This window comes from Typopeltis vanoorti, chromosome 20 (assembly GCF_054136105.1).
Source record: "Typopeltis vanoorti isolate ZY-2024b chromosome 20, IOZ_Tvanoo_1.0, whole genome shotgun sequence".
In the NCBI taxonomy this organism is placed as follows: domain Eukaryota; kingdom Metazoa; phylum Arthropoda; class Arachnida; order Uropygi; family Thelyphonidae; genus Typopeltis; species Typopeltis vanoorti.
The window spans coordinates 103,992,292-104,015,304 of record NC_143568.1 but is presented as its reverse complement, the minus strand read 5'-3'; the positions used below and the strand labels follow the sequence as shown (position 1 = coordinate 104,015,304).

General features: G+C 37.4%; 1 protein-coding gene across 1 annotated transcript in view; it reads left to right on the top strand.

Moving 5' to 3' along the window:
* Positions 1-23,013, top strand: part of LOC150095740 (uncharacterized) — a 79,908-nt gene that overhangs the window by 19,944 nt on the left and 36,951 nt on the right. The window contains exons 2-3 of the mRNA XM_090409948.1: positions 3,996-4,203; positions 17,592-17,661. Of these exons, the coding sequence (XP_090266074.1) occupies positions 3,996-4,203; positions 17,592-17,661 (278 nt within the window). The remainder of the gene's footprint in view (positions 1-3,995; positions 4,204-17,591; positions 17,662-23,013) is intronic.

Genomic DNA, 23,013 nt, shown 5'->3' with positions numbered 1-23,013 from the left:
AAGTTGAATAATTATAAAACATTGGCATTGGTCAAGGGTTTAATTTTGCTCTGATCCCCAAAAGCTACAAGTCCTGATTCATTTCAGTGTTATAAATATTTACATTTAAAAAAATAATGGGAACATCACTCTAGGAAAATTACACTCATTCCTTTTACTACTACTTATATGCAAAATGAAGCAAAACTGTTTAATTTTTCTTTAATTTCATATAATGCTACATTATTGTACTTAATAAATATTCATACTAGTGCAATATATAGTAATCTGATAAGGATAATAGCAATATTCCGAAGAGATAAAATTATGCTCAGTTAGATAACTTGCTCTTTTTCATCATCATCAAATTATTGACATGTACCCTCAAGGGGTGTACAGGATATGATAGTACTACATGAAAAATTTACATCATCATTACTAACTTCCTATCTACAATTTTCCTCCAAATCAGTCTGTTACTTGTCAAGATTCCAATATTATCATTATCAGATCTTATATTTCTATCGTCTAAGGTACATTGTACTGTATCAATCCACCTATATCTTGGTCTTCCTCTGGATCGTTTTCCTGCCAACCAGTCAGAGAACATTTATTTTGCTAATCTTTCCTCACCCATTCTGTTTAAGTGACCATACTACCTGAGATTAGCTCTGCTAATGAATTCCTGGATGCATTAGCAGAGAAGATTTCAAGACTCACAGAGAAGATGGGCAGCCTTCAGGGGATGGTGCAGAGTATCAGTAGAGTGGAAGTGATGAAGGCCATGAAGAGGATGAGGAATGGAAAATCAGTGGGCCCCGACAGGATTCCAGTGGAGGCATGGAAGGTACTGGGAGAAGGGCGAATTGACCTGCTGTGGGACCTGTTCATGAAAGTTTGCCAACAGGAAAATATACCCGAGGAATGGAGGTAGAGTACTCTTGTCCCCATCTACAAGGGTAAAGGGAATGCACAAGACTGTAAAAATTACAGAGGAATAAAGTTGATGTCCCACACAATGAAAATCCTAGAAAGGGTTCTTGATGGGAGATTGAGGAAGGAGGCAGAGATTGCAAAGGAACAATTTGGCTTCATGTCTGGTAGATCAACAACAGATGCTATGTTTGGGTTACGGCAGATGATGGAAAGCTTCGAGAGAAACAACGGGAGCTACATCTGGCATTTATTGATCTGGAGAAAGCATACGATAGAGTGCCAAGGCAAGAAGTCTGGAGGTGTCTGAGGGAGAAGAAGGTTCCGGAGAAATATGTCAGGTTGGTGCGGGAGATGTACAGAAATATGAAGACAAGAGTTCGGACCTGTTTGGGACAGACAGAAAGTTTTCAAGTAACAGTTGGCTTGCATCATCGGTCAGCATTAAACTGTTTCTGTTTAATATTGTGATGGAGGAGGTGAGAGAAGATGCGCCTTGGACAATGTTGTATGCAGATGACATCTTGCTGTGTGCAGATTCAAGAGAAGAAGCGGGAACTAAACTGGAAAGATGGAGAAAAGTACTGGAAGAGAGAGGTATGAGACTGAGCAGAAGTAAGGTTCAACAGTGGAAGAAGATGGAGGAGCTTAGAAAGAAGTGGGATGCAGGATAGAAGCGGGTTGGAGGAACTGGAGGGAGATGTCTGGAGTGTTATGCAATAACAGGGTGCCGATCAATCTGAAAGGCAAAATCTATAGAACAGTAGTGAGGCCAGCTGTGACGTATGCTATGGAAACTGTGGCCCTGAGGAAAAATAATTCAGCAGGATGGAGATAGCTGAGTTGAGAATGCTTGGGTGGATGTGCGGTGTGACCAGAAATGATCGTATGAGAAATGACTATGTAAGGGGAACGGTGAAAGTTACGAACTTAGGAGCCAAGATACAGGAGGCAAGGTTGAGATGGTTTGGTCATGTGATGAGGAGGGAGGATGAATATGTGGGAAGAAGGGTCATGCAGATGGATGTGCAAGGAAGGAGGAAGCATGGGTGGCCAAAGAAGAGATGGAGGGAGCTGGTAGAAGAGGACTTGAGGATGAAGAACTTGGATGTGGTGACAGCACAAGACAGGATAATCTGGAGGAGACTCATCATCAGCAGTGACCCCACTTAAGTGGGAGAAGCTGCAGAAGGAGAAGAAGAAGAAAAATGCATTCCTGGATGCCGACAATGTCAAGTTCTTTCCTAATATCCTCGTTTTTAATATGATAACCATTGATGCCTTCTGTTCACGCCTCTAATCTTTCTCAGGACTCTCATATCTACAGTCTCGTCTTTGGTCAAGTGTTTTACTTCTGACCCAGCTCTCAGATCCATAAGTTAAAACTGGTTTGAACACTGGCTTGTATACAGCTAATTTAGTGTTCTGACTAATTTCTCTCTTATTCCATATGAATTTATTCAATTGACTTCCTACATACCAGCTTTGTTGATTCTGTTGTGTATTTTCATATTTAATTTACCATCTTCAGTAAAAATTGTGCCTAAGTAGCTGAAATGTTTTACTTGTTCCACAGGTTCCCTTTTCACAACACAGTTGACATTTTCAACAATTCTACCTATTTCATTGTCTTTGTCTTGCTATTGCTACCTTCATACTATATCTATTACAACAGTTATTCAATTTAGTCAGGGAATCTTGCAAACTTGTAGCGGATTTATTCATAAGTATAACATCGTCCGCATAAAGCAAAGAGCTGATATTAACATCTCCAATTCTGATATCATGTTTAATACCACTTTCCTTCATAATGTGATCCATATAGATAATGAATAACAGAGGGGATAATGTACATCCTTGTCTCACACCAGATTTAACATTAAACCATCTTCCTGTACTTCCTTCAATTCTAACTGCCAACTTACAACTCAAATACAGACTAAGTATTGCTTGATATAATGCCCCATTGACACCATATAACTGTAGTGTATTGAATAGCTTCTCTCTTGGCATCTTGTCATATGCCTTTTCCAGATCGACAAAACTTAAATACAGATCTTTGTTATATTCCCATGCATTTTCAACTATTTGTCGACAGCCTGACAGCCTCTATTTGGCCTGAATCCAGCTTGTTCTTCACCAAGCTTTTCTTCCACAATTTTTCTCAACCATTTCTCAAGTATGCTTGCATCTTGCCAGGAACACTCAGTAGGGAAATACCTCTGTAATTCTCACATTCAGTTTTATTTCCCTTTTTATATATGGGTACTATTAGAGCTCTACTCCAATCATCAGGAATTCGTCCCTCTGTCCAGGCCTTCTGAACTATGCAGTGCAGCCACTGTAAGACTTTTATACCACCATACTTCAGCATTTCTGGTCGAATATCATCTACTCATGCTGCCTTTCCACATTTCAAGGCTTTGATGGCTTTTTCTACTTCAAGTATGGATATGTATTCCTGACTGTATGCCTGGTCAGTGTTTTTTACCACCGTGCTGTCATCACTGCTTGTTTCATTTAGCAATTTTTCGAAGTAATTACTCCATACTTCAAGGATATTTTTTTCCCCATTTTCATGTCACCTTTATCATCTCTGACTTCTTTTACAGCACTCTTTCCTCCATTTTTAAGCTTCTTCAACATCCTCCAGAATATCTTAGCACCTTCTTGATATTTATTTTCTATGTTCTCGCCAAAGTCCTCCCATGACTTTTGTTTAGCTAGTTTTACACACTGTTTAGCTTTCTTACATTTGCCTCTGTATTCTCTAAGAGCACAAGCTGACTTATTTGCCAAGAACTTTTGATATGCTTTCTTTTTTTCCTCCATTGCCTCTTTAACTTCTTGTGTCCACCATGGAGTTCTGATTTTTCTATCCTTGCAGACAACCTTGCCACATGCCTCTCTGGCTGAATCAATCAGGGTTTTCTTCAGAGTTTGCCACTGAATCTCCAAGGTTTGGTTCCTATTCTCACACTCTTTCATTTTTTCTTCAAGAATCTTCTTGCTCTTTTTTAGAAGTAATAATCTCAATAGAATAGTAAACTTTTTTAAAAAAATCCTAAAATTCTTTTTTTCAGTTTGAAACCCTGGTGCCATATAAAGAAACAAGTCTGAAAAATGTAACAGAGAAATATGGATATACTTTAGAAGCGGAAAAGTTTTCTGAATTAACAAATTGCGAAATGCCAGAGAAAAATGACACCCATAAATTGTCTTCTGTTTTTAATAGTATGCAACAGGATAACAATACGAATCAATTTAATTTGATTTCTGCTGGCTTTCAAGGTATGTATATTAAATTTGAGGATTAAAACTTAATTAGTTGTTTTAATATTACATAGTCTTACTTTTATTGCCAGAAGTTTCATTAGTTAGAAATATAGGGAAGTCATTCATAGATTTATTATTAAAAATAGTATCAGCAGTCATCCACAAGGAGAATTAAGTCCATCCAGAGTTGCAAAGCATAAACTCATGAATTTCCGAAATACATAGTTTACACAAAAATCTTGTAGATCATGTTCTTTGTTGATAGTGATGTTTTTAGATTGTCAGGATGATGGAAATGAGTATTACATTAAAAAGATAAATGCTTACTAAAGAACTTCTATAGCTCACTCAGTTTTGACATTGCCCAATGGTTTGAAAGATCTACGATCATATGTTGTCTAGGATGCAAAAGAACCTTTATCTGAGTTTTTCAATTTGAAAGTGAGTTAGCCAGTCTCATAGAGAATTGTCAGGGTTTTTCCTCCTGGAAACTTGGGTTTATCATCTCACAAAATAGGCAAACTGGCCAGAAGAATGCATGCAATTGGGGGGGGGGGGGTGATGGTACACCATGCAGATTGGATCAATTGCCCTATCACAGTATTAATTAGGTTTCCTACAAGACAAGTTATTTGGCTGTGATAAGCCATTTTGTTTAATGTGCCAAAGGAAAATAGGAATGGGATGCTTACTAAAATTTTGAAAAAAATCAGAGTTGAATAACCCTGAGATGTGAACCTATAGACTCATATGTACAAAATTTATTGGCAAAAAAAAAAAGTTTAAGCATTTTAGTTGGTTTAGTTTTTATAGAAGCAAGGATAACTGAAACCATGTCATACAAAGGTTACAGCAGTACACAAGGTGAAGATTAGAGATGACAAATTAAACATGAAAATAAATAATGGAATAATGATGGTGAGAAGTCATTTGAATAAATTTATGTGAATAAGAGAAGAATTAACAAAAAAAAAAAAAATCTGTCTAGCAGTATAAAGCCAAAAGTTCAAACTGGTCTCAGCATGTGAATCTGGGAGTTGGGATAGAAATAAATTTTCTATCAAAGAGTGAAGACATCAAACATTATCATTATTCCTCACCTCCATGAATCTTGGGAAGTCCACCTTAGACAACTCAAAGTCTAAGTCTACAACACAACATATTTTTCCATGGCTTGAGTCCAGAGATGGGTGATGAAAGCAGAAAGATCAGCTGCAGATCACAAGTGGTGGAATCCATACTGCTGGTCACTGATTAGTTGGTATGTCTCTAGGTAGTTCAAGAGTTGGTTGCTGATGTCTTTCTCCTTAATTTTAGAGATAACAGAACTGAGAGCAATTGGACAGTAGTTTGTTGGTTGACTTTTAACACCTTTCTTTGGAATGGGCTGGATGTAGACCTGTTTCCATATTGTAGGGTAGATGCTAGTTGAATAGGATAGATTGAAGAGATGATATAGGATGTTAGTCCTGAGACAATTTTTTAGCACAATAGGTGGGATCAGCATCAGATTCCTTGTTTGTGTTCAGGTTATTGAAGATTCTTCAGATTTCTTTTTGTCGGAAGACTATGGGCAACATGAAGGGAGCTATTCTTGGTGGAGCACAGGGAATTTTGCCCAGGTCATCACTGCTGGAATTGGAAGAGAAGAGTGATGCCAGTAAGCTGGCCTTGTCTTTAGGTGATATAACTACAGTACCATCTGGCTGTGAGAGTGTTGTAAACCTGGGTGGGCAGAAGTTGTACCCAATGGGCTTGGCAAGGGACTAGAAAGAGCGACTGCAGTTTGGGTAGGAGGTGAGTTTGCAGCATTTGGCTCTTTCAAAGTCTGACTTTGAATGATTCTTTTACAACCATTGTGAGCTGCAGTATAGGCAGAGTAAGCAGCTGGAGTTTTGGTTTTGAGTCATTCATGGTAAGAAGAAGTGTTTTCTTTTATGGCATTGGCACACTTTTTTGAGAACCAAGGCTTGGATGATGGCTGAGAATTTGGAGTAGAATAAGGCCTTCATTCCTGTGAGGATGATTTCTATTATTTGGTCTGAGCTGGTGTTTGGATCAGAAGAACTGAAGCAGTAGTCAGACCATGGGAAGGAGGAATAGAAGTCACGGAGATCCACCCAGTCGGTGCCCTTGTAGTGCCAAAGGACACAAGACTGTGAACTGGTGGGTGAAGATCGTTCTGTGGCAAAAGTGACTTGTATGAGGTTGTGATCTGAGTTACTAAAAAAGAGAACTGACAACTACAGTATATCTGGAAGGGGAGCTTGTTAGGAAGAGGTCAAGTGTGTTGGCAAATTGGAGGAGGTTGTCAAGTATGCTGGTAGGAAATAATTATAATGATAATATTAGACTAGTACATGAAATTTGAGATTGGCTGTCTGATAGGTATTAATGAGATGTGAATTGAGCAATTATCCCATAAGAGGAAAGTCACTAATAGTGTACCTCAGGGGTCTGTTTTAGACTAATTGCTGTTACCCTCTGTGTCAGTGGTCGCCAAAGTGGTCGATATAATATTGTTAGGGGTTGATTGGGGATCGATAGAAAAATATAAGACATCATTGTATGGGTAATATTTAATTCGGTTAACTTGGATTACCTCCATCCTGAATGACAACACAATTAAGAGTGAATCATGTAAACAATGACATGAATAGGACCTGTAAGATGGAGCAAGGCCATGAAAATAGTTACGGAGGCCAATCAAGTAGGCCAAAATGACGTATTTACCAATAAACGGATGTCGGTGGTTCCCGCCCGGCCGGCGCGGCAGGAGTGAGATTGCAACATGTCCACGGTTTCTTATTTACTTATATTCGATCCCAGTCTAATTTTTGTGCATCAACATACAAGTGAGCGTTAATGTTCTAAAATTCATCAGCATACATATTATAATTCAATCGTTATTCATTCATGAACTAACCTTCTCTATGTTGAAGAGTTGAGCAGGGGTGATAGTTTTGTACATCCTATAGAAACACATGAGTAGGTATATTATTTAGAATCATTAGTTTTGCTTTCCCAGTAACCACAATGGCAGCTTCAGATTCTAAAAAGAAATGCAGACAATATTCGTTAGAATATTTGAAACTTGAGTTTATTGCTTCATTAAGAAATGAAACGAGAACTATGTGTCTTCTTTGTGAAAAAAATTTTTTAGTAATGATGCAATGAAACCAGCAAAAATGAAAGATCATCTTCAAAGACTCCATCCCGATAAGAAAGATAAAGATCTTGACTTTTTTAAAGAACTGAAAGAGAAATACACACATCGACCAACTATAAAATCATTTATAAAAACACCTGCCGAAGCTGACAATAAATAAAGATTAACAGCCTCTACAATATTTCTTTTAATATAGCAAAAAAAAGGAAAACCATATACAATTGCAGAGGACATTGTTATACTCGCAATCAAAGAAGTAATTGAAACCATAATGAAAAAAGATTCTGGCCCTGTTTTAAAATGCTTACCATTGAGTGCAAATACTGTGAAAAGACATATTGGTGAAATGGCTGAAGATGTAGAAAAAACTGTAGCATCAGAACTCAAAAATAGTAAGTTCTCCATCCAACTTGATGAATCTACATTCAATAGTTCATCTATTGTTATGGCTTATGTAAGATATTATAGTAAAACCAAATGTCAAATTATTGACAAATTTTTATTTGAAAAATATCTTGAAAGTGATGGAACAGGGTTGAAAATTTTTCAGCGATTGGAGGAATATTTAAATAAGTATGATATTCCATTTACTAATATAATAGCAGTAGCCACAGATGGCTCACCTGCAATGGTGAGCCATCTGTGGGCCGTTATTGAGGTTTTGCTGCCTTTCTTGAAAGAAAAAGTTCAAAGTGTACATACTATTCACTGTGTGTTGCACCGAAACCATTTGGTGGCAAAAACTCTCAGTGACGAACTGCATGATACTCTAAGAGTGTGTATTAAATCTATTAATCAAATTAGAGCTCATCCTCTTAAATCGTGATTGTTTGCCAAACTTTGTGAAAAAAATGATGAAGTATATCAAACCAATTACTCTTGCATACTGAAGTAAGATGGTTATCTAGAGGTGCAAGTCTACAAAGATTTGTTGAGTTGTTTGACTCAACCCTAGAGTTTCTTACAGATGTTAATTTGTTTTTGAGTGATGAACTGAAGAGAAATAAGAATCATATTTTCTACTTGGCAGACTTATTTTCAAAATTTAATGACGTACAGACCCATCTACAAGGTAAAGATGTTACGATTATTCAAGCTCGGATGATTCTTTTAGGCTTCCAAGCTAAATTAGCCTTATTTAAATCATCATTGTTACGAAAAGATTTTCAGTACTTTTCGAATCTACGGCAACTGGAAGTAAAAGATGAAGACTTAGAAATATACATGGAACATCTTCAAAATTTGAGTGATTATTTTTAATTGCACTTTGCAGATTTTGAAAACATGCACATTCCAGATTTGGTTATCATGCCATTTTCTTCAGATATTGAAAATATCAAATGTAACTTACAATATGAACTTATTGAATTGTCAGTTGATCTTGAAGCTAAGATGCTTTTTAAAAATAGGACTTTGAACGAATATACGAGACTTTGGACGAATATAAATTTTGTAGAAAAATATCCAAAGCTTTCTGAAGTGGTACTCCCCTTTTTGCTTGCATTTCCAAGCTTGTACATGGTTGAAGCTGGTTTCAGCCATGTTAATTCCATTTTAACAAAACAAATAAATAAGCTAGATATAGAATTCCGTGGCGATTTAAGGCTGAAACTTACTAATTTTGAACCCAACATTGCTAATCTTGACAAAAAATCTTGTCAATGTGAATCACACCCTTTGCATTGACGTTAGTAAATTGTATACTAAGTTAATAAAAGTCTTATTTTCATATATATAAGGATGATTGTATTATTGATATTTTGTTATCTAAATTAAATTTTATATTTTATATATTATTTATCCCTCCTACCAAATATGTAATGTTAAGAAGGACATCAAAAACAAAAATGTATATCCCTTTGACGTTAAGCTAATATAATAATATATACTATATTTTACATATAATAAACACTGTAACTATACAATAAACAATTTACATATAATACAATACAATATACAATAAACAATAATTTTGCTTATTATAATAAGCAAAAAAGTAATAGTAAAATAGAGGGGGTCGATAAAAAGTCAAGAAACTCTTGAAGGGGTTGATGGTCAAAGAAGTTTGGTGACCCCTGCTCTATGTTAACGATACTGGGAAGATTTGAATGGGGATGTACAGTTGTTGTGGTCTTATGAGAAGACTTGAATAGACTTAGCGAATGGGGATGCCAGTTCAGTGTTGTAAAATGTAAGGTTTTATAAAGTTTGGAAAACAAAATGGGATGTAGAATTTTTTCTTGGTGGGAATATATTGTTGGCGATGGGAGAAATAAGAGATCTTTGGGTGATGGTGGATAAGGATCTGAATTTTGAGGACATATTGCCAAAAATGTGAGGACAATGTAACGAATTCTGGCAATGATGTTGAAGACACTGACTTGTAGAAGTAAGGAGATTCTGGTTGATTGAATAAGACTGATTAGGCCACATATGGACTAATGTGCACAGATTTGGTCACCTGGTTTTCAAAAGGATGAAGAGATATTAGAGAGGGTCCAGAAGCAATTGACCAAAATAGTTTCTGATCTCTGAAATGTTGAATATGAAGAAAGGTTGAGATGATGAAATTTGCAGTCTAGTGGATAGGAGGAAGAGGATGTAATATGTTACAGATGTACAAAGTAGGTAAGGGGGTTGTTATAGGATTAACACTGAAGAGGTTTTTCATAAAATGGTGGGAGATTGCTGGAGAACAAGAGGTCATCCCTGGAAGCTGTTAATAATAATTATGATTATTATTAGTTTTAAAAAATATATTTTATATGTATGCATACCTGAATGTACATTTGTGTGCATATATTGTAAATATCATGTATGAATAATAAAGCTTGATTGAATGATCGAAAAAAATTATTATTATTATTAGACTTCTAGAGGGTCAAGGACTCATTGTTGCAGGCCATACCTCACCCACACCAGCTGTTATACCTTATCTTAAACTCATTTACATTAGATGCACCGACCACTTCAACAGGCACACTGTTCCAATCACTCGTGGTTCTTGGATAGAAAAATCTTGCTCTTATCCCTTTCTTACTCACATACAAACTTACGTTACACACCTGTCCACTTGTCCTCTCTTCACCTTCCACGTAATGAAAAATTTTGCAGCTGATATCCTCTACAGACAGGTATCACATCACCTCCCTTTCTAATTTCTACCTGTGTCTGCAGTCCACATACTCTCAATCTATCCTCTAATCTATATTCCATTAATCCTGATATCATCTGTGTAACTCTTCTTTGCAGTCTTTCCTCAGCTTCTTTATTCCTTTCAAACCAAGGTGACTAAATCTGTATGTAGTTATTATTATTATTATTATGGGCAACTCCAAGGAGTCCTTAGACTCATCAAGAGAGGCCCTAAACATCGTGTCCATCACATCTATTTGACATTCACACAGTATCTATTATACTTTGCCTTGAACTCATTCACTGTCATAGCACCCACAACAGACTTAGGAAGCTTATCCCACTCACTCACCAATCTAAAAGTAAAAAAAACCAGCTCTAACATCCTTACTAACCACACTCTTACCCAGCTTCCATGGATGTCCCCTGGTCCTCCCACCACCAGTCCTGTTCTCAAAAATATCCTCTGAATTAATCCTATACAAACCCTTCAGCAATTTGAATGTCTCAATCATATCTCCCCTTTTCTGCCTAACAACCAATTTCTGCAACCCACAAATCTTCAACCTGTTTTCATAAGGTTCATTCCATAGACCTGCTATCATCTTAGTCACTCGCCTCTGGATGCACTCAACCTCCTCCCCATCAAGAAGAAACCTAGGTGACCAAATCTGGTCACAGTAATCAAGATGGGGTCTTACCAAGGCTTGATACAGAGGAACAATAACTTGCTTATCTCTCCTCGTCAAAGTATTCTTCAGCATCCAAGTGATTTGATGAGCTGATTTAGCCACTTTTGCGATGTGCCCCCTAAACTTCAACTCCCTATCCACTAACACTCCCAAGTCCCTGGCTTCATCAATCTCCTGGAGTACAGTTCCACCAATATGATATACTGCTGCTAATCTTTTCACCCCAAAATGCATAACCTTACATTTTGCCACATTAAATTGACATCCATTCTCCTTAGCCCAGAACTCCAATCTATCCAAATCATCCTGCAAAATTTTGACATCTTCTGCATTCATGAATGTAGAATCAAGTTCAAACAACAGCCTCCCTTTCCTAGATACACTAGTCACCTGCCAACCTGATGGAACCTTGGTTTTCTCAGTTTATAGAAAACCCATCCATACAGTCAGGTACATTCACCAACAATCCCACCACCTCCTCTCACAACAATATGGAGTGGTGAAAACACTATACAACAGGGCTAAACTAATCTGTTCTAACGACAAGGCCCTAAACACTGAGCTAAATCACATCCTCAACACTTTCTCAGCCAATGGCTACCCCCCCCCCAAAAAAAATCCAAAAAATATTGAAACCAACAAACCACAACCCCCTCCCCTCCCTCCACAACAAGAATTACTCTAAATCCATCACCATTCCCTTCATCTGAGGCACCTCGGAAAAAAATTACAAAAATCTTAAAAAAACATGACTTGACCTCCTGTTACAGACCATACAGAAAATTGGCATCCCTTATCCGCTCCACTAAAGACTCCACTTCCCCTAGACCTACCTGGTGTATACCAGGTCCCTTGCAGCTGTAAACTGTCTTACTTTGGCCAAACAGGCAGGACAGCGAATATCAGAATTTCGGAACACAAGGACTACATCCGTTTTCACAAGTACAGCCACTCTGGTCTTGCAAACCATGCTCTAAATACACGCCACAGGATATGGTGGAAGAAAGCTACAGTAATACACCATAGCAAATACAAATTCGAAAGACTATTCATGGAATCAGCATCAGTCCTAAGAAACTCTCCAAACCTCAACAAATTTGGCTGTATGAGACTCCCCCAAATTTGGGAAGCTTACATCAGCAGATCTTCAGCCCAACGGCCAAGAACACCTACTAAGCCCACTAGGGGACACAATCAGGACTTTTAGGAGAACAATAGCTTCATCACTTCATTCTCAGTTACTGTGTTGTAGTGCCTACATGCATGTGCCTTTTTTGTAAGTTCCTTTTGAATATGGCAGTGACGTTGCCGAAATATCGGAAATATTTATTAAAGTGTGATTTAATTTATATTCTTATCTATGTTGTCAATTCCTTAAGTGATTTCGTAATAAAATAATGAGGGATTTATTATCCCCTTAACTTAAAATGAGGACTTGTTATTTGAATAGTCGCATCTGCTTTTGATACAAGAGTATCATATACATTCAGTAAAGTTATTCTTCTGCATTCATTTTTCCTTTTACTTTGCAGTATAACAATAAAATTCTTTTGGGTGTGCAGACAACTTTTATTTTTTCATCCAGTTTAACTTTCCATACAATATTAACTTTTCTGTCGTGTGCTTTATATTTTTATATTTCATAACTCCTCTCACTCTTATTCTAACAATATTTCTTCCACACCATATTCTTCTTCTTCTTTTTATGGATCTCTTGCATAATAATGTTGCACTCCTGTTTTACCCCTATTCTATTAGTTTTGAGACCACATGGCAAGGGTAGCAGGACAACTCAAAGTATATAGCTGCTATGGTGACAGGAATATTGCTAAATAGAGGCAGGTAAACGATTGTTCCCTTGTATATCAGTTAAGTTATGAAAACATATTCCTACTCTATTCCTTAAAAGAACGATCTTGCTTCATTTCTTACTTTTGATGATATTCTAATTTTCAGTCAAGATCAGTACTCTTCTTTGATCCTAGCACAAACATATTACATCCATAGTTTCTTCTGCTTGCAGAAAACTTTATATTCTTTTTTTGTTCGAAAGACTACTTCTCTCCTGCACAACTCCCAATATTTTATTATTATTATTATTAACATTTGACCTCCATGGAGTCAGAGACTCATCGTGGGAGGCACTCACTATTGCATACAATGCTCATCCAACCACGTCTTAAACTGATTCAATGTGTCCACATCCACAACACTTTCAAGCAATGAATTCCACTCACCAACCACCCTCCATGCAAAGAACCTGCTTCTCACTCTTTTGCTCACACCCTCCTTATACAGTTCCCAGCAATTGCCTCTTGTTCTACTCCTCTCTCCCATTCTATGAAAAATCTCTTCCATGTCTACCTGATAATAATCCCTGACCAGCTTATATGTCTCAATCATATAATTCCTCCTATTCACGAGGCTCTGCAACTTACATTCTATTAATCTGTCCTCGTACTCCACATTCCAAAGACCAATGACTACCTTTGTGAATCTTCTCTGTACCCTTTCCAACGTATACTCGTCACCATGAAAACCCAGCGACCAAATCTTACTTTGGCCAAACAGGCAGGACAGCGAATATCAGAATTTTGGAACACAAGGACTACATCCATTTTCACAAGTACAGCCACTCTGGTCTTGCAGACCATGCTCTGGATACATGCCACAGAATACGGTGGAGGAAAGTAAAGTAATACACTACAGTAATACAGTATGAGGCCTGATCAAGGCCTTATACAATGGAATCATAACCTCTCTATTTTTTCTGCATGTCAGGGTTCTCCACATCATTGCCATTATTCGATGTGCAATGTGGCCCCTGAACTTCAGGTCCTTGTCCACCATCACTCCTAGATTTCTCATCTCCTCTATTTCTGTTAAAGTTTCTCCACCAAGTGTATACTTTGCATCCCATCATTGCTTACCAAATCTCAAAACTTTACACTTGGCAACATTGAACTGACAGTTCTGCTTACCTGCTCGTTCGTACAATTTATTCAATTCCTCTTGTAAGGCATCAACATCAGCCTGACTGTGCATTGCTCTCCCCAGTTTTGCATTCATCTGCAAACAGCTGGATATCACTAGTTAAACCCAACCCAATATCATTAACACAGAAATTGAATAAAAATGGCCCCAAAACTGACCTGTGTGGCACACCACTGGTGACCTTTCTCTTTTGGATACTGCATCCCAATATACAACTTTCTGATACCTTTCTGACATCCCATCACTGATCCAACACAGAAGGCTGTTATCCAGTCCCATCTGTTTCAATTTATTTAAAAGCTTGTCATGTGGTAGTCTATCAAAAGCCTTTGCAAAATCCAAGTACACCATAGTATATTCATCTCCCTTGTCCAAGGTATTTGTCACCTTGTTATAGTACATAAGTAAGTTGGTGAAACATGATCTCCTCTTAACAAACCCATGCTGATAACCACAGAGAATGCTGCTGTTATCAACCCAATTCTGTATCCTACTTCTCGCCAATCTCTCCAGGACCTTCACCACAACTCCAGATATACAGACCAGCCTATAATTTGAAAGTACAACCTTATCACTGCCTTTATGCAGTGGAACAATTTTACCCTCCTTCCACTCCCTTGGAGCCTGTGCTGTTGCAAAACTCTTATTAAACAGGCATGCCAATGTTACTGCCAGTTCCCTGGAACATTCCCTTAAGATATGTAGTGATATGTCATCAAATACTATCGCCTTATTAACATCAAGGTTATTTATTTCCTCAAATACCTCCTGCTCACTCACAATTAAGCTATCATATCTACCACATATCTAAAAAATTCTCTAGGGGTTTTTCTTAGCCTGCTTTACCAATTTCTTCTCATACTCTACTTTTGTTTTCCTTACTAACTGAGTCACTCTCCTGGCTTGTTCTTTATATTTTTCATGACTGATTACCATTATTCATCTTGTACTTCCTCCAAAGTACTTTCTTTTTCCAGATTTCATGCTTAAGCTTCACATTCATCCATTTTAGACCTAACTTATTCAGCCTTTTGGAATGCATTCGTACATTGATGCTGTTATGTATTTCTTTGTAAGTTCCCATGCAGCATTTATTTCCTTACTGCTCAACTCCTTGTTCCACGTTATAGCTCAAAGTTGTCTCCTAAGCTTGTCATAATCACCAGCCTTATAATTCCACATATATCCTTTCCTCGCAAAAGTCTGCATATGACTAGCCACAACACAGGTAATTACTTCATGATCGCTTTCACCAACTGGAGGAAAATGTGAAACCCCTCTAACAATTACATCCTCTGATGAAATCTAGAACTCTTGATCCTCGCATGCCTTTCTTTACGTGCTGCCTGAGATAGTTATCTCTCAAGAAATTCATTTTCCTTATTCCCAAATGCTATCTCTTCATTCCAATCTATACCACTATAATTAAAATCACCCATAATAATTACCCTTCCTTTGTTCATTAATCCAAGTTGTTTATACATTTCTTCATCACCACCTTTCACATTAGGCCTATAGCAACATCCAACTAAATATGTCTTCCTCTCAACCTCCATGTTACACCATACTGCCTCATAACCATTGCCACTATTTCCCCTTTCATGCTACCTTATGTGGACTTAATTCCCCTGCTATCATCAGCAACACTCCTCCTCCCTTCCTGCCCTTTCTATCCTCACGAAAAATACTGTACCCTTCCATTTCTATTCCGTTATAATATCATCTTCATTCAACCATGTTTCACTTATTCCAATGATTTGTTTTTATAAATCTAAAATCCACCCAACCTTAGAGTATTGTTCTACATTTGGGATGATTATGCACCCAAAACAAAACTTTTGTAGCAAAGGGAATAAAAAGGGGAATGTAAATATACAGTATGCCACAAAACAGTACTGAACTACAATCATAATATATATGTAGTTATTCAGTACTTTTTTTTTTTTGCACCATACTGTATGTTTTGTCACATCTTGAAATCTGAACAAAATTTATATTTTCTTGTGATATCAATTCTGAATAAAATCCAAATAACATATTATTATTATGTGACCTCCAGGGAATCCAAAGACTCATCGAGGGAGGGCACTCACTCTACAGCTCTTTGTCTTCATCACTCGATCCACCAACTACAATGAACTGCAACTACACCAACGCCATCTACCACCCACCACCACCACTAGTATTTTCACAGACAATCATAAACATCCATGTTGAAAGTTTATTTTCCACTTGGTTAGAGTAAACATCCATGCCCATGCGGGATTCGAACCCACAGCCTTTTGGCTGGAAACCGGATACGCTAACCACTCAGCCAACCAGGCCAGCAATAAATATAAGTAAGTAATTTATTTATTCGATACATGTATTTCACAAGAATATAATAATCTTATTACTGCAAATATTTAGACCAGAAACTAACTGGTTATCATCCCTGCATCAGCATAATCACAAGGTGAAGTTACAACAAAGGATGTCAATCCTATTTACAGAGCTGAGCTACATGCCAGATTCCACCTAGTGGGTGGTTACAATAAAATATGATTTCAATTAAGGTTCAAATTAAAATTAAGTGATTTGAAATAAAATTAAATTTAATTCGATAATGAAATGGCATAGCATTATATTAAATTAAAAATAAAAGTAAAATAAATAAAAAAAGTAATAATTAAAATTGGGGTCGGGGAACACCCTTGCTTGCCATTTATGAGGATGAGACTCTCTCAAATCTTTGTGATAGAGAGAGATCATTCTGATTAAAATTTGGGCAGTGTAGAAGTGTGTCGGCACTCTCTTTAAATAACTGCTCAAATCTAAACCTAAACCTGTACCCATGTAAAAGGCAAGTATTGAACTATAGTTATACTGTGGTCAGTGCACTCTGTGCTGAGCAAGGCCAGATTTTTCAGGTTTATTGTTGTTAATATAAGATTGGTGTTCTTGTAGTCGTTTTTTGATAGAATATCCTTTGTCCAAAGTACAAGCAAAGGCACCCACACTGAACTTGGTAAACACCAGAAGGATATAGAGAGAGAGGACTATTTATCTTTCATGGATGGCAACCAAGAGATTTTGTTGATAGGGAAAAAAGTAGGAACTAAATTCTGTCTCTACAGAATCTTTGCAATCATCTCTGAGATGATTGCAATATTTTCCCATCTTGACAGTCTGTACTCAAATGAGAATTTTCTTCTTATGATTTTGATCCATTTTATGCCAGCAATAACAAGGATTATACCTATAAATGCCCTTTCTGAAGTTTTTCCTCATAAAGAGGAAAAGTAATGTTATGAAATAAATAATTTGCATTTTTTTTCGTTTTGACAATGTTTGATAAACTCACATTAGAATAGGACACTTAGTTGTGTGAATGTTAATTTGATGTATTTCAGTTTTACAATTTTTCTTTTCAGCGATTCCAGACAAACTTATGAAATCAAGGCCTACTCCTCACTTACATTCAGAAAATCCAAACTTCGATTTGTATGTATTGTTTATTTTATATATTTAACAATATATTTTATTTATATAGTTATTTCAGGATGTCCAAACACTGATGTTAATTTATTTTTAATTTTAGCTTAGTAGGAATATCAATGAATCATCGGAGAATAAAAATGATGACACTGACGTAATGAGTGAGATCACTCTATTACGCAGAGTGATACATAGGGCAAATCGGCAGCTGGAGCGTTGGAAAAATGTTTACCAAGTGTACCGACTAATAATCGGCAAAAGTATGATAGAAAAAATAAGGGTATGATAGTGAGTGTAAACAAAATGAGAGAGCGTGTGTTGTATGGAGATTCCTTAGTAAGAGGTGTGTTAGTTGAGAGTTTAACAAAATCGTACCAACCCAGTGTGAACGTTAAGAATGTAAGCGAGTCAATTAGAATGCAAAAGCAGCAGGTGAAAGAATTGATAGTGGTAGCAGGTACAAATGATTTGAAAGGAAACAAAAAGGCTATGAGTGAGGATGTGAAGGAATTGCTTGAGGTAGCAAAAGAGAAGAGCGAGAGAGTTAGGATGGTGAGTCTGTTGCCGCGGTATGACAGTGAAGAGTATAGAAGGAGGGCCATAATTGCTAATGACTTTATGCATGAATTATGTTTGATGAGTGGTGTGGAATTTGTGGATGTGTGGAATGAGTTCGATGGGCGAAAGGATTTATATAAAATGGATGGTTTACATTTGAATGGATTTGGTGTACAGAGACTTGAAAAGGTGTTCTCAAATGTAGTGGAAGTGAATGTGCAGAATCAGGGAAACTAGAGTTATTAAGGGGGGGGAGTATATATGCAGATTTTAGGGAGACAGTTGAGTGTGTGAATGTGCATAATATGCCCAAGTGAGTAAGAAAGACCACACATCAGAATGGGATAGTTAGTATAAGGCATCAAAATAGGGATGGGACAAATGGGCTTCTGCAATTCATGTATACAAATGCCAGAAGTATTAGGAACAAGGAGGAAGAATTTTTGGCCTTGGTTGGCACTTCTAGACCACAGGTTATTGGCATTAGTGAAACATGGCTGACAGAAGATGACACAGCTAGTGGGATTGAATGTGAGGGGTATGGTGTGTTCAGGAGTGACAGGGAGAATAAAATGGGGGGGGGGGGGAGTGTTATTGATGATAGCTGATCAGCTACAGCCAAGAAGAATAGAAGTGGAAACTGCAGGATAGAGAAAAGAGCACATTTGAGGCTATTTGGTGTGAGATTGAAACTAGCACAACAAAATATACAGTTGGGTGCTGCTATAGACCAGGTGATGGAATAGATGGTGGAGATAATATGCATAAGCAAATAGAAGAAATGAGTGGAAGGAGGGTAATTATTATGGGAGATTTCAACTATGGTAACATTGATTGGAAGGAGGAGAGGACACATGGGAGGAAGGAATTGGATTTTATGTGGTTATTAAGGGATAACTATCTGCAACAGCATGTAATGGAAAATACTAGGGGTCAGAGATTGCTTGACCTAGTAATTGCATCTGAGAATTTGACTGTAATGAATATGACCATGCTGCCACCAATTGGTAAGAGTGATCATATGGTCTTGACTTGGGAAGTGGCTAAAAGTGTGGAATTTACAATCAAGACAGGGTACATGTGGAATTATCGGGCTGGTAAGTATGACAAGCTTAGGAGATTGATTGGTTCAGTGCCATGGCATGTACAACTGCAAGGGCTAGAAGTTGATAGTGCATGGGAGGCGGTTAAGAAGTGTTTGCATGAAGCAATGGCTGACTGTATACCTAGAGTCCGAATAAAAAATCAAGTAGGGTATAAATGGATGAATAACACCATTAAGCTTGAGCTGCAAAAAAAGAAACAACTATGGAGAGAATTTAAGGAGAAAGGTGACCGGCAGGCACATGACGGTATAAAGCACAGGCCAGAAGGGTAACGAGTGTGATAAGTAAAGCAAAAAAGGATTACGAAAGAACATTGGCCATGTAGGCTAAAGAGAATCCTAAACAGTTTTTCAATATGTTGCAAGTAAAAGAAAAAATGTATATGGCAGAATGATTTTAAGGAACACTGATGGTGGGGAGGTAACCGAATCAGTTGATATAGTTGAATTACTGAGCTAGCACTTTGCAAGAATATATCTTCCAGGTGGTGACATTGCAGAAATGAATGAACCAATAGATTATACGGGAATTGTGGTGAATGAAGTGGAGGTGAGTAGTTTATTGTAAACCTCAATGTCGATACATCTGTGTTTGAGTCTCGGGTCTGGGTTAGTCCCGAGAGGGTGGAAAGAGGGGAAAATAGTTCCACTGCATAAAGGAGGTTCCAAGACTGCTGTTGTAAATTACCGACTGATTAGCATATCAGGAATCATTGTCACGGTCTTGGAGAAATTAGTCAAGAGAAGAATACAGGATTGAATAGATGAAAATGGGATACCGTATGGGGGACAACATGGTTTTGTGAAGGGTAGATCATGCCTCAGTAACGTGCTCACGTTTTATAACACAGTGACGGATGAACTGGGTAAGGGTAATGGGTTTACAGTGATTCTACTGGACCTTGCTAAGGCCTTTGACAGGATACCACATGGAACTCTAATCAGTAAACTGGAGCAGGGAGATTGATGAAGCCAGGGATTTGGAGTGTTGGTGGATAGGAAGTTGAAGTTTAGGGAACACATTGCAAAAGTGGCTAAATCAGCTCATCAAATCACTTGGTTACTGAAAAATACTTTAACAAGCAGAGACAAACAAGTTATTGTTCCTCTATATCGAGTCTTGATAAGACCCCCATCTAGACTACTGTGCCCAGATATGGGTGCCAGGGTTTCTTCTTGATGAGGAGGAGGTGGAGAGGATCCAGAGACGAGTGACCAAGATGATAGTAGGTCTGTGGAATGAACCTTATGAGAACAGGTTGAAGATTTGTGGGTTGCAAAAATTGGTTGATAGGCGGAAAAGGGGTGATATGATTGAGACATTCAAATTACTGAAGGGTTTCTATAGGATTAATCCAGAAGATATTTTTGAGAATAGGACTGGTGGTGGGAGGACTAGGGGTCATACATGGAAGCTGGCCGAGAATGTGGTTAGCAGGGGTGTTAGAGCTAGGTTTTTTACTTGGAGAGTGGTGAATGAGTGGAATAAGCTGCCAGAGTCTGTTGTGGGTGCTATGACCGTGAATGAGTTCAAGGTGAAGTATGATAGATACTGTGCGAATGTCGAATAGTTATTTTTGACATGATGTTAGGGCCTCCCTCGATGAGTCTGTCGACTCCTTGGAGTTGCCCAAAGTAATAATAATAATAATAACTCCCAGAGGTTACTCTTCTATTTATTATTACAAAATTATTATTGTTATTATTCTTATTATTTTCTGCACATTCCATACAGTCTGATAACTCATTGTGGAATACCTACAATAATTATCATGCACATAATGTTTGTCATAACTCTCTTTAAATGCATTCAGTTAGTGCACTCATAACTTGCTATCACAACTCATTCCACTAATTTATCACTCACTTAGAAAAAATTGTAGTCCTCATATCCTCGAACTTCCAGAAGTGACCATCTTGTTCTTTCATCTCCTGTCATGTATTGAAAATTTTCTTCTGCATCTGCTCAATGAAATCCACTTAGTAACTTATGTCTCTATCATGAACCTTTCATTTCAGTCTATTAACCAAAATTTTTAAACCATTAATCTTGTCTGTAGGCAGCATTCTACATGCTATTCATCATCACGATTCACTCATCTCTAAATTAAATTAGTTTTTAATGGCACATATGGCATGGTAAGATTATTAGGCACACATATTCACAATAATAAAAATTGTTATATTTTATTCTTGTGGATAAATGTGTCTAATCATCATCACTAAATTAATTCTCTTTAATTTCTCATTTGCATGCAACCCAGGTGACCAAGTAGGGAACATATTCTCACTTCTCAGGTGTTTTTTTCATTATCCAAGTAATCCTTTGCATTATATTTTTTTCCTTTTGCAATTCATCCTGCATTTTAATTTCATGGCCACCATTAGTTCCAAATCTCAAACCTTGTTGAGAGTTTATTGAGAGTTTATTTTTCACTTGGTTAGACTATAATAAGTTTAGTTTAATCCTTTATCCAAGTGTGAGCAAATAAAGTTTGTGCCTGAAAGTATCTTCAGGACTGAGCTAAGGTGGTGCAACACCAAGGCAACTCATGGCAAACTCAAAACTCAAACCTTGTAATTTCTTGAAATAATCTGTTCAGCCCAAAATGCACACACCCTTACACTTTGTCTTATTGAACTTGTAATCATTATCCTTTGCCACTAATGTTAATCTATTCAGATCATCTTTCAAGAGCTCTACCTCATCTTTTACTGTTATCCTCCCCAGTTTAGCATTGACTGCAGACAACTAGATATTCTCTCTTAAATCATTCCTTTATTGTTGATGTTATTTATTTATTTAGCATTTGGCTAAGAAGAATACATGCATATGCTACTACACACAAAAAAAACATGTACTAGACAACAAAATGCATAAAAAAATACAATAATGTGAAGTGACGCTGTAGTCATATATACATATAAAAATATACAAATAAGTATAAAATTAAAATTGAATGTCTAAGTTCAACAACAAGTCAACAGCATCAGTAGAAACGGTTATACAGTCAGTTACTGGTCCCATGAAAGCTCTGTGAGGACAGTCAAATGTGATATGTTGTACAGTTTTGTTATCCTCACCACAGTCACGGGATGAGTTTGGTCTTATTCCCCAAGTAAATGACGAGGCTCTGCACCTACCATGATTGGTGCGAACCCTATTTAGGGAGGTCCATATTTTTCACGGTAAGTTAAAATCTGATGGAGGGCTGTTTGAGTCAAAGACAGTCTGCCAGATTACCAGGGCTTTGGCAGTCCATTCCATCTGCCATGCTATTGTTGCATCATAGCCCTCAGTGACAAGTTGTTGTTCCGTTATAATAAGTGGGTGTCTTGACTTAAGCCTCCGTGATGTAAAGTTGTCAATATCAGAGTGTATAGGAAGCAGTGGGTTCCAGCAAAGTTTGTTATATTTGCGAATCAGGTTGTCTTGGTGTTGTAGTTGTGGCGGTTGTATGTGGCTCAGAACTGGTAGCCAATATGGAGTAGAGTTTATTGTTCCAGAAATGATACGCATTGTCTGATTCAACACAGTATCAATTAATTTGACATGTGCACTGTTCAGCCAGACAGCTGAGCAGTATTTAGCAGTTGAGTAGACGAGGCCCTGAGCAGATGTCCTTAATGTGGGAGCACAAGCCCCCCAGGTTGTTCTGGCAAGTTTATGCAGTATGTTATTTCTAGCTCTGGAC